General features: G+C 44.6%; 1 protein-coding gene across 1 annotated transcript in view; it reads left to right on the top strand.

The window, feature by feature from the left end:
• Positions 1–15,010, top strand: part of Snx9 (sorting nexin 9) — a 42,120-nt gene that overhangs the window by 20,747 nt on the left and 6,363 nt on the right. Inside the window, exons 7-12 of the mRNA XM_013024538.1 lie at positions 3,087–3,212; positions 3,294–3,411; positions 5,192–5,322; positions 9,123–9,226; positions 10,938–11,041; positions 14,271–14,348. Coding sequence (XP_012879992.1) covers positions 3,087–3,212; positions 3,294–3,411; positions 5,192–5,322; positions 9,123–9,226; positions 10,938–11,041; positions 14,271–14,348 — 661 coding nt within the window. The remainder of the gene's footprint in view (positions 1–3,086; positions 3,213–3,293; positions 3,412–5,191; positions 5,323–9,122; positions 9,227–10,937; positions 11,042–14,270; positions 14,349–15,010) is intronic.

The following is a 15,010-nucleotide window of genomic DNA, read 5'->3' as shown; positions in this document are numbered from 1 at the left end:
CCCATATGTTTAGCTAATAAACTCAATTCAGATATTTAGATTTCTATCCTGGGAAAATGCAAATATAATAAGAGAATAGGTACCTTTTCCAATGTGCTGGTAATAGTGTTTCTTCTAGCAAGCCAGCTGTCAACTCAAGGAGCAAGCAAATAAAAGCTGGGAGTTAATGACTTCTTCAGAATTGATTTAGAGTATTATTAGGGAAATGGTTATTGCTAACACACATACACAGTCTTTGGTGTTGTGCTGTATTTTGATGACTGATAGATTTTATTTTAGATAGTATATAGCTCTATATTCCCCAATGAAATGAAATTCTGTTTTTTTTCTTTGTTTTTGTTTGGTTTTGTTTGTTTGCTAGTCATGGGGCTTGAGCTCAGGGTCTGGGCACTGTCCCTGAGCTTCTTTTTGTTCAAGGCTAGCACTCTACCACTTGAGCCACAGTGCCACTTTCAACTTTTTCTGTGTATGTGGTACTGAGGAATCAAACCAAGGGCTTCATGTATGGTAGGCAAGCACTCTACCACAGAGCCACATTCCTAGCCTTGCCATGTCTATTTTTTGAACCTGATGACCTAACTGTAAGCACAAGGGGATGCCTTGATGCAGTCACCATTGATACAAATAAGAATGAGGAATCACTGGTCTTATTTTATAGTCTTTGGGTCCTGGGAGACATGATGAAATTTCAGGAGTGATACTGGATATACTGGGTATATAATTAATTATTATTTCAGCATCTTTGAAAAGCTTAAGATCTTGGAAAGACCCTTTTATCCTTTTTCCCTCAATGCAAATTTGGAGTAATTATCTTCTAAGTAGTTAGATTAACAAATAATTTGTTTCTGCAAGGCTGTTTGTAAAAAGCCTCCTTCTTCTTTTCACTAAATTTCAAACTCCATTGAATTAGGAGTCTGTGGCCTTTCACGTCATGTTCTGGGCTTTCACAGACAGGGTAGACCTGGCAGAGAGGTGCAGCCTGTGCCTGAGTTTTAGACAGAGGTGGACATGAACCCCATAGACAAAAGAAAGCAGAGACCTGCTTCTGTGCTTTGGTAGTGTTTCCTCTCAGATGTTCCCCAAGGTAGCCGTCATAGCTGCAGGTTTGGGAGCGTCTCCTGGATCCCCTCCTCTAAGGACCAGATAGTGTTTGTTCCCCGAGATCTTCTCTTTAGTCCTTTATTAAATGTCCTCAGTCACCTCCCTGACTAATGACCTCTGAACTTTTATACTCCATCCTGTTTCATTCTTAAAACAGAATGAGGACTGGATATCCTTTTGCTCTTATATCTGCTTGCCTCCACATGGAGGTCTCAGCCTGCACAAATCTCTGTTCCTTCAGCTCAGTATGGATGGTCTTCCTCAGCTTCTTTTACTTTCTTGCCATACTTGTATTAACTACATAACTGAAGCCTGTTTTCATTCCTCCTCGAAACTCTGAATGAACCTCTTTTCTATAAATAGTTTTCTATTCTGGGTGCTGGTGGCTCGTACCTATATTCCTAGCTTACTCAGGAGACTAAGATCTGAGGCTCTTGGTGTAAAGCTAGCTTGCTCAGACAAGCTAAAAAGGCTCTTATCTCCAGTTAACTAACAAAAAGCTGCAAGCGGAGGTGTGGCTCAGGTGGCAGAGAGCCATCCTTGAGTGGAAAAAGCTAAGTAAGAGCCTGAGGCCATGAGTTCAAGCCCACTCTCAGCACTGAGAGGGTCAGAGGCAAGAAAGAAGTAGTGCTATTTATTGACCTTGTGTTGGTTTTCTTTTTTTAATTTTTACCTTGTTCCTGAACTATATAACCCAGGGTTTTTTTTAAATCACAATGTGAGAAGATAACGTATTTTCAAGATAGTATAGAACTGCTGATGCACTTTATGTGTTTTTTTATAAGATCCATTGTTCTGGATTTCTGAGATCTATAACCTTTCTGTAGCAAACTTTCTGAAAGAGTGACACAGCTTGAACCTGATGGGGATGTAGAGCGTCCCCGGGAGCCAAGGTCCGCTGAAGATGCCTCCATGGCCTTGGGTTTAATTTTAAACAAGTGAAACAGCCAGATGTGGGGTGGTAGTTCCATTGTCACCTAGATGCCTGGCAGAAGTGATCCACAGCTCAGAACTTACATTCTAGTTCTCAGCACCCCACTTCAAGCTTGGTTGCTTTCCATTCTTAACCCCACTCCAGGATCACCCCCCACCCTGGTGCTAGCATAAGCCTGGTCAGGACAGTGCAGGAGGAATGGGGACCTGCCTTCTTTGTACATTCTTTGCTGGGTAGGCATGCACCTGGCTTAGGAAGTAGGCCAGCCCACTGCTTCTGCACAAGCAGTACCAAGAGAAAATAGCTAGCATGGGTCTTCTGGGGGAAGAAGTTCCAGGTAGCTTCTAATCCATGGTCTCCTTAACCTCAACATACCGAGTCCTGGGCTTACAGGTGTATTCCACCCTGCCTGACTCTGAGAGTCTTGCCTTTGAGAAACAACACACACACACACGCACACACACATACACACGTGCGCGCGCGCGTGCACGCACACGGTAAAACAATAAATACCAGCCTCTGTGCAATCCAGTTAGTCATTTCTGTAGCTAGAATAATGCTGATCGAAATACCATCCACAGACCAACTGCCCATTTTAAAACTGCTGTTTCCAGTATACCATGAAATAAGTGTAAAAACAGTGTGTAGAAGACTTGGTAGTAATACAAGAGCATGGAGGAGTCCAGGTGTGTGTTTTTTTAGCTCATAAAACTTAACCAGTCTGGGCAGGGGGGATAGGAATTTGAAAACAACAGCCCTTCATTATATATAGCTTGAGACAGCTAGTCTAGAGAAGCTGAGACCTCCCACCCCTCCTACCCCACCCCCCACCCACCACATCTTGCCTCCCCGGGGACCAACCATCTTGGTGAACAGCAGTTGTCCAACAAGTGTGCTCCTTGTCTGTGACATTTACCTGGGACTGACACCAATGTCCACCTCCTCAAAGAAAAGCAAGACTGGTCCACCAAAGGCCTCTTTGAAAAGACTCATGTGCTGCTTTATAGCAATTTCTCAGTACAAAATGAACTTTTTCTCTACCATTGTGTAGGTTGGAGATTATGGCCCCATGTGGGTTTATCCTACCTCTACCTTTGACTGTGTGGTAGCAGATCCTAGGAAAGGCTCCAAGATGTATGGTCTGAAGAGCTACATTGAGTATCAGCTGACACCCACTGTGAGTACCTCATTACCTGCTTTCTCTTTCTTTTCTGCTGTTGGCATTGCTAACTTTTTGTCTGTTTCTCTTGTCTTGCAGAACACTAATCGATCTGTAAACCACAGGTATAAGCACTTTGACTGGTTATATGAACGTCTCCTAGTTAAGTTTGGGTCAGCCATTCCAATTCCTTCTCTTCCAGACAAGCAAGTCACAGGTGAGTGTTTGTAATGCTAAACATAGAATGACAGGTAAAAGGATGCAATCAGATTGTCCTGTGAACTAGTGATGCACTGGCAGGTTTTAGAGCAATAAGATGCACAAGTAGGGCATCAGTAGTTAGTACAGCTGTGAAGAGGTACCCGGAGCAGAGCGCACACACATGGAAGTCACCCAAATGCCTAGTGGGATGTTTGATCCCATTCGCTATCAGAGCTCTTGTGCTTGTGTCTGGATTCACAGTATGTGACCCAAACCACATACACAGGATATGCAGACCTGCTTCTCAGATGTCTGCCTGAGTGCAGAGGTGCTGTTTGCGCTTCTGTGCTGCGTGGGGTGAGGATTGGCTCAGGTACATGGCCATAGCTGGAATTCTACCTTCAGAAACCTCTTCACCATTGGCGAATTTGTTTTGTAGGCTCATAAATTCTCAGTGTTCCTTTGATGTTGACTCTGGGGTGTTTGTCAAGCCCAATTTGTTCCTTTAAAACAGAAACAGTAACTTATTTAAAAAATAAATTAGGAAAAAAAAAAAAACAGTTACCAAGCTGTACTTCTCATGGTTGTAAGTTCTAGGATAGGAGCTCTCATTATTGGATTCATGAAAACAAATGTCTTTGCTACTTTATTGTTTTTTTTAATGGAGAACAAAGCTTCAGTCCTGAATCCTTGTTGACCCTCTCTTCTTCCTCCTCCTCTGTTTTCTTCCTCCTCCTTCCTTCTCCTGCCTTCATCTCATTCTTGCTTTTTCTGTTTTGGTTTTTGGAACAGGGTCTTTTTATGTGTCTCTGGTTGCCCTGGAACTGGCTCTGTAGTCCAAGCTGGCCTTAAACTCTGGGTCCTCCTGTCTTAGCCTCTTAGTGCTGGGATTACAGGCATACAGCACCACATCTACCTGTAGAGTTGCTTTTCTTTGTTTTGAATACAAGTACTTGGTTTGTTCTAGAGTGTTAACTGCATTGGGCCATCCAGAAAAGGCTGACTTTGTGTTTGTTTATAAACTAGAGATAGTCTTCTGTATTGATAAGACTTACCTTAAAATTTTAAGTCTTAATTATAATATTTGTAAATATAGTAAACTGGAAACTCATTTTTAAAAATTAGACACCAAGCCAGGCACCAGTGGCTCACAGCTGTAATCCTAGCTACTCAGGATGCTGAGATCTGAGGATCACGGTTCAAAGCCAGCCTGGGCAGGAAAGTCCATGAGACTCTTATCTCCAATTAACCACCAGAAAACCAGAAGTGGCGCTGTGGCTCAAGTGGTAGAGCACTTGCCTTGAGCTGAAGAGCTCAGGGACAGTGTCCAGGCCCAGAGTTCAAGCCCTACGACCGACCAAAAAAAGAAAAAGACTGGTGGCTTATGCCCATAATAATCCTGGCTGCTGAGGAGTTTAAATCTAAGAATTACACTTTGAAGCTATGTGGGCACAAAAGTCTTAAGAGACTATGTCTCCAGAATAATCAGCAAACAGCTGGGCTAGAGGCTTGGCTCAAGTTGTAGCATGCCAGTGGAACAAGCAGGCAGGTAAGTGCAGAAGCTTGAGTTCAAGCCCCATACTGCCAAAAACAAACCAACAAACTAAAATCCTGCCGCATCCTTCCTTGGAGGTCTTTGAGCATTTCCAGCAAATGTTTTTAAGGTAGTGATAAATCGCTGTAGTGCACCTTTTATAAAATAGCTTTCTACCAAGCAGCCAGTAGTCATAGCAAATAAAACATAGCTTGTCAGTTTACTTTAGAGAGTTGTGTCACTCATAGTCTATCTTTTTCAGGTCGCTTTGAAGAAGAATTTATCAAAATGCGCATGGAGAGGCTTCAGGCCTGGATGACCAGGATGTGCCGCCACCCAGTGGTCTCAGAAAGTGAGCTTTTCCAGCAGTTCCTGAACTTCCGAGACGAGAAGGTAGGGCAGCTCCTCACTGTGGTGTCACATTCATTCCAAATTTACCTCTGAAAGGACTAAAGTTCCCTTGGTTGGTTATTTGTCACTCCCTTCAAGCAAAGAGACAGAAATGTAAACCCAGCCATAGGAAGCTGGTCGTGCCACGTCCAGGACCTATTAGCAGCGTCCCTGGTATGCGGGGCAGGTGTACCACTTAGTGAGTTGTTTTGGGAGGTGCTTTAAAAAGTAATACAGAGCCAGGCATCAGTGGCTCACCCCTGTAATCCCAGCTACTCAGGAGGCTGAGATCTCAGGATCACGGTTCAAAGCCAGCCTAGGCAGGAAAGTCCGTGAGACTCTTATCTCCAATAAACCACTAGCAAACCAGAAGTGGCACTGTGGCTCAAGTGGTAGAGCACTCACCTTGAGCTGAAGAGCACAGGGACAGCGCCTAGGCCGAGAGTTGAAGCCCCATGACCAAAAATAATAATAATAATACAAATCCCAAAGGAGAGTGCAGTTAGCCTAATAGGACAGGAATGGGAGGAGCAAGTCTTCTGGCTGCCTTCGGCCCCACAGCGCCTCCATATCACCAAAGGAAAGGGAGTCCAAGATGAATGGTTCTTCTCAGAGTCAAGTCACTTTTGTGTAACTGCCCACCCCCTAGCCAGCCATTCTGTCAGTGTCCGTTTGCTCCTCGCTGACACCAGGAAGACCTGGCTGCCAGACATCTCATTATCAGCTGCTCTGCAGATATTTCCTCTCACTCACCTTCACTGGGCTCCTTGGTGAATCTTTCTTTTTTCCGAAGACGTCTTCTCTGTAATTTTACTCCTTACAACAAATATTCCTATTTCAGAAAACACTCTAAAAGAGTAAAAAAGTGAGTTAACGCAAAGCACATGGGTGCTAAATATATGACCATTCAAAGGTGCTACTTTTCTTCAAATAATAGACTATCATATACCCTGTTAGAATTTTCAGACAGATTTACTTGCTAAACTTGCTAAACTTTTTTTTCACTTGTTGAAGTGAATGCTTTTTTTTTTTGGAGCCTGAACTCTGGGCCTGGGCACTGTCCCTCAGCTCTTTAGCTCAAGGCTAGCGCTCTACCACTTGAGCCACAGCGCCACTTCCGGCTTTTTTCTTTTTGCTTATGTGGTGCTGAGGAATCAAAGCCAGGGCCTCAGGCATGTAAGGCAAGCACTCTACCACTGAGCCACCTTCCCAGCCCAGTGAATGCATTTTTAAAAGAATGCATTTTTGCCGGGGCGCTGGTGGCTCACGCCTGTAATCCTAACTACTCAGGAGGCTGAGATCTGAGGATCACGCTTCAAAGCCAGCCGGGGCAGGAGAGATCGTGAGACTCCTATCTCCAATAAACCACCAGAAAACCGGAAGTGGCACTGTAGCTCAAGTGGTAGAGCGCTTGCCTTGAGCTGAAGAGCTGAGGCACAGTGCCCAGGCCCAGAGTTCAAGCCCCACAACCGACCAAAAAAAAATGCATTTTTAAAACTGTTCAAAGGGCTCTATATATTTACAGACAGATACATACTCTTAAAATAATGGAATATTGGGGCCTTGTTTCCAGCGGTTCTTTCTTTGTACACTTTGTGTGTGTATCTGTATCTGTGTGTGTGTGTGTATGTGTGTCTCAGAACTGCCATGCGAGTCTGACGGTAATCAGTGAGCCTTTCCCATTGCTCTAGCCAACCTCAACTCCTGAGAGGATGTGTGTGAGTTATGGTGGGGAGCTGTTGTGAGAGAAAACATTACGTTACATTGCAGTTACACAAACCTTTTTTTTTTTTTTTTTGTCGGTTGTGGGCCTGAACTCTGGACCTGGGCGTTGTCCCTCAGCTCTTCAGCTCAAGGTTAACCCTCTACCACTTGTGCCACAGCGCCACTTCCGGCTTTTTCTGCTTCTGTGGTGCTGAAGAATCGAACCCAGGGCCTCATGCATGCAAGGCAAGCTCTCTACCACTGAGCCACCTTCCCAGCCCACACAAACCATTTTTGAAGGGCATGTTTATCCATAGTACAGTTTAATAATAACAATAATATATCCTAGACATCTGTGGCTTTTTTTTTTGTCCTGGGGCTTGAACTCAAGACCTGGGTGCTGTTCCTGAGCCTCTTTGTGCTCAAGGCTAGCACTCTACACTTGAGCCACAGCCCTGCTTCCAGCTTTTTCTGAGTAGTTTATTGGAGATAAGAGTGTCATGGACTTTTCTGACTGGGCTGACTTCAAATAGTGACTGACCTTCAGATCTCAACCTCCTCAGTTGTTAAGATTATAGATCTGAGCCATTGGCACCCAGCAAAATTTATTTTATTTTATGGGGACTGGGTGCTGTCTCTGAGCTCTTTTGCTCAAGATTAGCAGTCTATCACTTTAAGCAACAGCTCCACTTCTGGTGTTCTGATGGTTAATTGGAGGAAAGACTCTCATGGTCTTTCCTGCCTGGGCTGGCTTTGAACTGTGATCCTCAGATCTCAGCCTCCTTAACAGCTAAGATCACAGGCTTGAGCCACCAGCACTTGGCAGTTAGGAAATTTGATAATGTACTTCATTCACAGAAAAAGACATCTGAGCCATCCGCCATGAATAAATACATAGAAAAGTGCTTAATCTCATCAACAATTAAGGAAATGCAAACTGCAGCCACACTGGGTAAATAAGGAAGGACTGAACATGGCAGGTGTCTTCTAGATGGGGTGACATGCCACTGAGACCCATACTCTGCTGGTGGGAGTAAAAACTGGTTTAAAAAAAAATTGGAGGGCTGGGAAGGTGGCTCAGTGGTACAGAGCGCTTGCCTTGCATGCGTGAGGCCCTGGGTTTGATTCCTCAGCACCACATAAGCAAAAAAAAAAAAAAAAATTGGAGGGGACTAGGAATGTGGCTTAGTGGTAGAGTGCTTACCTAGCATGCATGAAGCCCTGGGTTCAAGTCCTTAGTACCACGTATACAGAAAAAGCCAGAAGGGGTGCTGTGGCTCAAGGGCACAGAGAGGCTCAGGGACAGTGCTCGGCCCCGAGTTCAAGCCCTAGGAACGCAGAAAGAAATCAATAGGAAAACAGCTTTACTGACCTGTCAACTGAGATTGAGTACTCAGGACCCAGCATCTCCGCTTCTAGGAATATACCAGAGAGAAATAGTGCAGACCTGTCGGGAGCCCTCACTCACTAGAGGTGGCTACCACTAGAACAGCAGAACGCTAACCTGGCCGTCATCTTCACACATGAAAGGAGTGCGCTGCGCATTCATGTCAGCGTCAGTGTAGCTCATAACCATAGGTGGAACCAAAAAAGACAGGCTAAACAGGGCATACTGTGGGGTTCTTTGCCAGCAGGGAAAAGTAGCAAAACTAATTTGGGGGTAGATCTCTCCTGTGTCCTCCCATAAAGAAGATAGTGGCACCCTCGCTGTGAGGGCTCACTATGCCACCTTTGCTTGGGACACCTTGTGTGTTTGTGGGGAGAGAGGAAGGGAGAGGGTCAACTAGATAAGGCTCATAATCTATTTGTTTTTAAGTTTCTTATATTTTGGAAAAGCATTACTTTTTTAGAAAGCAGTTGTGTTTGTCCAAATTGACTGTATTCCATGTGGCACTGGAAAAGGAATTGTGGCTGAAGTATTCACTGTGAGAGGGCCTGGCCTCACAGGTCATGCCCTGAGGTGAAAGATGGGTGTGTTAGGCACCTACCATCTAACATCTCCCCAGTGCTAGCTGGGGAGTGCTAGCTGCTTGGCTTCAGGAATTTGGCAAGCCAGTTTGAACTGCGGCCCCTTTAACATCGTCATACTGTTCTCACAGGAATGGAAAACCGGAAAGAGGAAGGCAGAAAAAGATGAGCTGGTGGGAGTTATGATATTTTCCACCATGGAACCAGAGGCACCTGACTTGGACCTAATAGAAATGTAAGGGCCACTGCCGAATTTCCCTCCTCTCCATCTCCATCTACCTTCTCCGGCTTACACTCGGGGCCTGGTTTTCACGGTTGTAATTCACATGAAGTGAGTGGGGGTTTATAGTCAGGTAACAAGGACATCAGGTGCTCACTTTAGTCCTGGCTTTCTGGCTTATCAGATTTTCTAGTTGACACAATTATTTCCAATAAAACATACGGAGCCAAAACGACATTGAGCCACCAGCACCCACAGTATCCAGCGAAGCAGATTAGTTTTTGGTTTTTTCTCAGTGCTGGGAATGGAATCCGCAGCCTAGCATGCGTGTGCTCACCTCCCCAGCTGTACCCGCAGCCCGGCAGAAAGCTCGCAAGCACTGCTCTGAAGCAAGAAGTATGTACCCTGGGGCTGGGAAGGTGGCTCAGTGGTAGAGCGCTTGCCTTGCATGCCTGAGGCCCTGGGTTCGATTCCTCAGCACCACATAAGCAAAAAGAAAAAAGCCGGAAGTGGCGATGTGGCTCAAATGGTAGAGCACTAGCCTGAGCTGAAGAGCTGAGGGACAGCGCCCAGGCCCAGAGTTCAGGCCCCACGATCAGCCTCCCCAAAAAAAAAAGAAAAGAAGTGTGTACCCTGCTTTGCTTGTGTGTTTCACATTATTTAATCATTGCTTAAAATAGGCTCCTTTTTTGTCCAAGACTAGTTTTTAAAAAAAGAGTTTATTGCTATATATTAAACAAAAACATAGAAAAAAAGCATGAAAGCACAATTCTCTAATTTTTCCCTTCAGAAGAGAAATATAATTGGTGTTAGAATGTTATTTACAGACTTCCAAACTCTTCTAAACATATATACTTTTGAAAACTGTGTGATTAAATTAAATAATCTTACTTTATATTCTTGGGTTTTGTTTAGCTGGCTTGGTGTTTCAATTTCGGTTCCAGGGCTTGAACCCAAGGCCTGACACATGCTAATAAGTTCATGTTTACCACTGAGCTACAGCATAGCCCCTATATTCTGTCTTACAACCTTTTTTGATCCAGTGGTATGTCATGGTCTTTGCAGGCTGGTAGATCCTTCTTTATCAGTAAGGAGGTTCTGTCTTAAGTATTACTATGTGGTATGTTCTGCCTTTTTTGTCTGTGTTTCATTAAAATAATAAATAAACAATCCCAATACTTCCCTAAATAACATATTCAGGAAATGATGGATTTATTGCCTTTAGAGTAATTTATAAGAATTGAGGAGGAAAGAAAGCAAAGTTAAAATGTACATGGCAGATTGTAAATAGTTCTTTGAAAATCAGAATCCAAGCCGGGCGCTGGTGGCTCACGCCTGTAATTCTAGCTACTCAGGAGGCTGAGATCTGAGGATCGCGCTTCAAAGCCAGTCCGGGCAGGAGAGACCGTGAGACTCCTATCTCCAATAAACCACCAGAAAACCGGAAGTGGCGCTGTAGCTCAAGTGGTAGAGCACTCGCCTTGAGCTGAAGAGCTGAGGGTAGAGCACTCGCCTTGAGCTGAAGAGCTGAGGGACAGTGCCCAGGCCCAGAGTTCAAGTCCCACGACCGACCAAAAAAAAAAAAAAAAGAAAGAAAATCGGAATCCAGCCCCTTCGGAGACTCACCTCGTTGAAGGGCAGGTGTCAGCATGCAGGAAAGCAAGAAGCTGGGGCTGTGTGATCAGTGCCTTATCCTCTATGTGACGGATGGTGTCTCTGCCCACAGAGAACAGAAATGTGATGCTGTGGGGAAATTCACCAAGGCCATGGATGACGGTGTGAAGGAGCTGCTGACCGTGGGGCAGGAGCACTGGAAGCGCTGCACTGGGCGTGAGTGCCTCTTCTGGTCTGGGGACCCTGCCCCTCACATACAAGGGTGACATAGCTTTGGCTTCACTCTCCTTTTCCACCCAACAAAGTTCAAATCAAAAAGCCTCATAAGAAACCACACTATGTTTAATGTTCAGTTATTTGGGGTTTTATACTCTGGAAATTTAATTCATTGTTCAGAGTGAACTTAGTTATTTTTACTTACAAATTTGCTTCTTTATTTAGGCAGGAATTAACCATGTATCCCAGGCTGCCCTCAACTCTCATTCTTTCTGGCTTAGCTTCCAAGTTCTGGGATTACAGACATGTGCTACACATCCAGTTAATGATTTTTATTTATTTTTGTGGTACTGGAGTTTGAACTCAGGCCTTCATGGTCACTAGACAAACACTCCACTACTATATGAGCTAAACTTCTAGCCCCTTTTTTTGCTCTGTGTGTGTGTGTGTGTGATGTATAGTGTGTGTGTGATGTATAGTGTGTGTGATGTATAGTTTGTGTGCCAGTCCTGGGGCTTGTGTGTGTGTGTGTGATGTATAGTGTGTGTGCCAGTCCTGGGGCTTGAACTCAGGGTCTGGCCACTGTCCTAAGCTTTTTTGCTCAAGGTTAGTACACTACCCCTTGAACCACAGCTCCACTTCTGGCTTTTTGGTTTTATGTGAAGATAAGAGTCTCTCAGACTTTCTTGCCTAGCTGGCTTCAAACCTGCATCCCAAGATCTCAGCCTCCTGAGTAGCTAGGAATACAGGCATGAGCCACCAGTACCCAGCTTGTTCTTGTTAACTTTTAAGATGGTTTATTTTTGCCTAGAATGTGAACCTCCTCACTGTAGCTGGGGTGGTAAGCACACACCACCACGTGCAGCTTTTTCTATTGAGATAGGATCTTAGATTTTTTGCCTGAACTGGCCTGGAACCACTACCCTCCAGTCTTAGCTTCCCACATAACTGGGATGGGAAGTGTATACCACCATCTGCTATTGGATGGATGGCGTCTCTTAAACATTTTACCTGGTCTGGCCTTGAACTGAGATCCTACCATTCTCCTTTCCCAGAAGCGAAGTTACAGGTTAAAGACTCTGGAGTCCTGCTCATGATTTTATTTTTTAATCTTTATCCATGTGGTAAGATATGTTATATTTGATGAAGCCCTAATTTTTGGGAAAAGCCAGAATAGGTAATAGAAAATACCGTCAGGTGAGTCAGATGGATTAGGTACTACAGAGGGGAGAGGGGTGTCAGCCATGGCCTGTTCACCCTTCCCTGGCTCTAAGAACTTCTGCCTTCCTGTCATTGGTGTGCAGACGACCATGCTGTGAGTCAGGTGCTGTTCATATCCACAGGGCTGTGCGGCTCTGCTGGCAGGTCGCCCCGGATGGAACAGCACAACCCATCATCCAGTGACGCTGTTCTCTAGGCATAAATGGAGGAGGGCTGGGAATGGAGCTCAGTGGCAGAGGGCTTGCCTAGCATGACTGAAGCTCTGGGTTCCACCCTCGACATTGCAAAAATAATTAATTTGAAATAAAGTGTAAGTGAAAGAAGTCAACTTTGAAAAATGCATCTAGGCATGCTTGATAGCTCATGCCTATAATTCCAGCCACTCAGGAGAAAGAGATTGGGGGGATAATGACTAAAGGCTAGATAGTAATAAAAAGTTAGCAAGGCCCTGTCCCAACAAAAGAAAGGTGAGCATGCGTCTCACAACTGAAATTCCAGCCATGTATGAAGTAGAAGTGGAAGTTTAGGCCAATCCAGGCAAAAGTGAATGAAAAGCAAGAAGCAAAAGATGAACTAAAAGCATGGCTCAAGTGGTAGAGCACCTGCTTAGTAAGTGCAATGACCTTGAATTAAATCCCCAGAACTAGAACCATTAAAACAAAAAAGAAACCAATAACAACAAAAAATTAAGTTCACTGTAGCTGTAAAGCTCTTGCAAGGCCATCATAACAAGTCACTTACATTTGTGTGTCCTTTGGGGGAAACGGTTAAGCGATTGTAAACCTAGTAATCCAATTTTTTCTGGTTGTTGTTTTGTTTCATTGCTTGGTCTTGGGCTTGAACTCAGGGCCTGGACACTATTCCTGAGCTCTTTTGCTCAAGACTAATGTTCTACCACTTTGAATCACAGCAACACTAATAGTTTTCTAATGGCTAATTGGAGGTAAGAGTCTCGAGACTTTCCTAGCTGGGCTGACTTTGAACCGGGATTCCCATATCTCAGCCTCTTGAGTAACTAGGATTACAGGTGTGAGATACCACACCCAGCATGATCCAGTTTTTTTAAGGACATCACACAAATGCGGCATTAGGGTTTCTTTTACAGAATTCAGTCCCTTATGTGTGGCCACTGTATGCCTTATATACTCAGAAGTCACGGTTATACACCAGGAAACGCTGGATGAATACTGCTGCTCTTTTGGAGATAGGGAGAAATTGCGGCACTTGATGTAGGAGTTAATTCAGGAATTTTTTTTCTTCTTACAAATATAGACTTTAAAAATCTTATTCTGAAAAATGAAAATTGTGGTTAAGTTCTTGATGGGATCTTTAACTCCAGGTAGAGGCAGAAACTGGGTAAGTGAGCTCAGAAAGTTTCCTCGGCCAGCTCACTCTGGACTCAGCCCCCATAGCCTGCAGCATAGCTCAAGCAGCACTTCTTTTCCAAAGGCTGCAGAAGCCCTTGAGGGGCTCAGTTCACATATACAGAGCGGCCTGCGATGCAGAAACCCTGACCCCAGTGACCCCAGAATCCTAGCTAGCATGGGATCAGAAGTGAGTCGCCTCATCGTTCTCACCACACAGTTTTGTCAGCGTTAGTCCAGCTTGTTATTGGCTTGCCTGTGATGTGGGCCCCTCGTGTAGGTTTTCTGTGCCTTGTTCCTCTCAATGGAGATGGCATCTCTGAGTGTGGGGTGATGTGCTGAGTGTGAGTGAGTGAGTGTGTGTGTGTGTGTGTGTGTGTGTGTGTAAGTGCAAGTGCCTTTTCCCCAAGGAGCCCCTGAGGGAATGTCCTTTCATTTGTGTTCCATCCAGTGAGTGCAGGGGATGGGCGCATGGCAGCATCCATCACTAATTAGGCAATGAAATAATGATTTAAAAGATTAATTGAAGAAATCAGTAATCGGTTCATCATTTTTGTATCAGCATTTTATTAAAAAAAGACAGTTGTATCTCATTCAGTCTGCTCAGAGGTATAGCTAACCATTTCTTCTTTTTTCTCTTTCAGCACTACCCAAGGAATACCAGAAGATAGGAAAGGCGTTACAGGGCTTAGCAACGGTGTTTAGTTCTAGTGGTTACCAAGGTATATGTTTTTGGGGGTTGTTTTTGTTTTCTTTAGTAAGACTTCATAATTATACACACCTGTGGATTACAGTATGTTATGTCAGATGTATATTCCCTGGGAACTGATATTTTCATCTCCTTTATTGTTTCTTTATATTTGGAACCCTCAAGCCTCTCTTTTAACCCTTTATACAGTCACCTTACTGGGCTGTAGGACCCTAGAACTTACTCCTAACTGCATTTGGCAGCCATAGGCCAAGCACTCTGCCCTGCTCCCCTGGCCAATCTAGTTTGGTCATTGCTGCATTTGAGGGGACATGTCTTCATTGACCTCTCCCCTCCTCAGGCTCCTGCAGCCAACAGTAACCACACTGAAGGGCCTTGTTACTGGCGCGTTCCTTGGTCTTACCGTGGAGGGTATTAATCTGTTGTATTTTCTTTCTAGCCTGTATCTCCCCAGAGATTTAATCTCCCCAGGGTACCCACAATCTCCCACAAGAAACTGGTGGAGATTCACAAGACTGGGCTCACTAGTTTAAAAGTGCTTGAGGACTGGGAAGGTGGCTCAGTGGTAGAGTGCTTGCCTTGCAGGCATGAGGCCCTGGGTTCGATTCCTCAGCACCACATAAGCAAAAAGAAAAAAGCCGGAAGTGGCACTGTGGCTCAAGTGGGAGAGCGCTA

The sequence above is a fragment of the Dipodomys ordii genome, unplaced genomic scaffold, assembly GCF_000151885.1.
Source record: "Dipodomys ordii isolate 6190 unplaced genomic scaffold, Dord_2.0 Scaffold77, whole genome shotgun sequence".
Classification (NCBI taxonomy): Eukaryota; Metazoa; Chordata; class Mammalia; order Rodentia; family Heteromyidae; genus Dipodomys; species Dipodomys ordii.
Note: the sequence above shows the minus strand (reverse complement) of the source record. Positions and strands in the feature narration are given on the sequence as shown.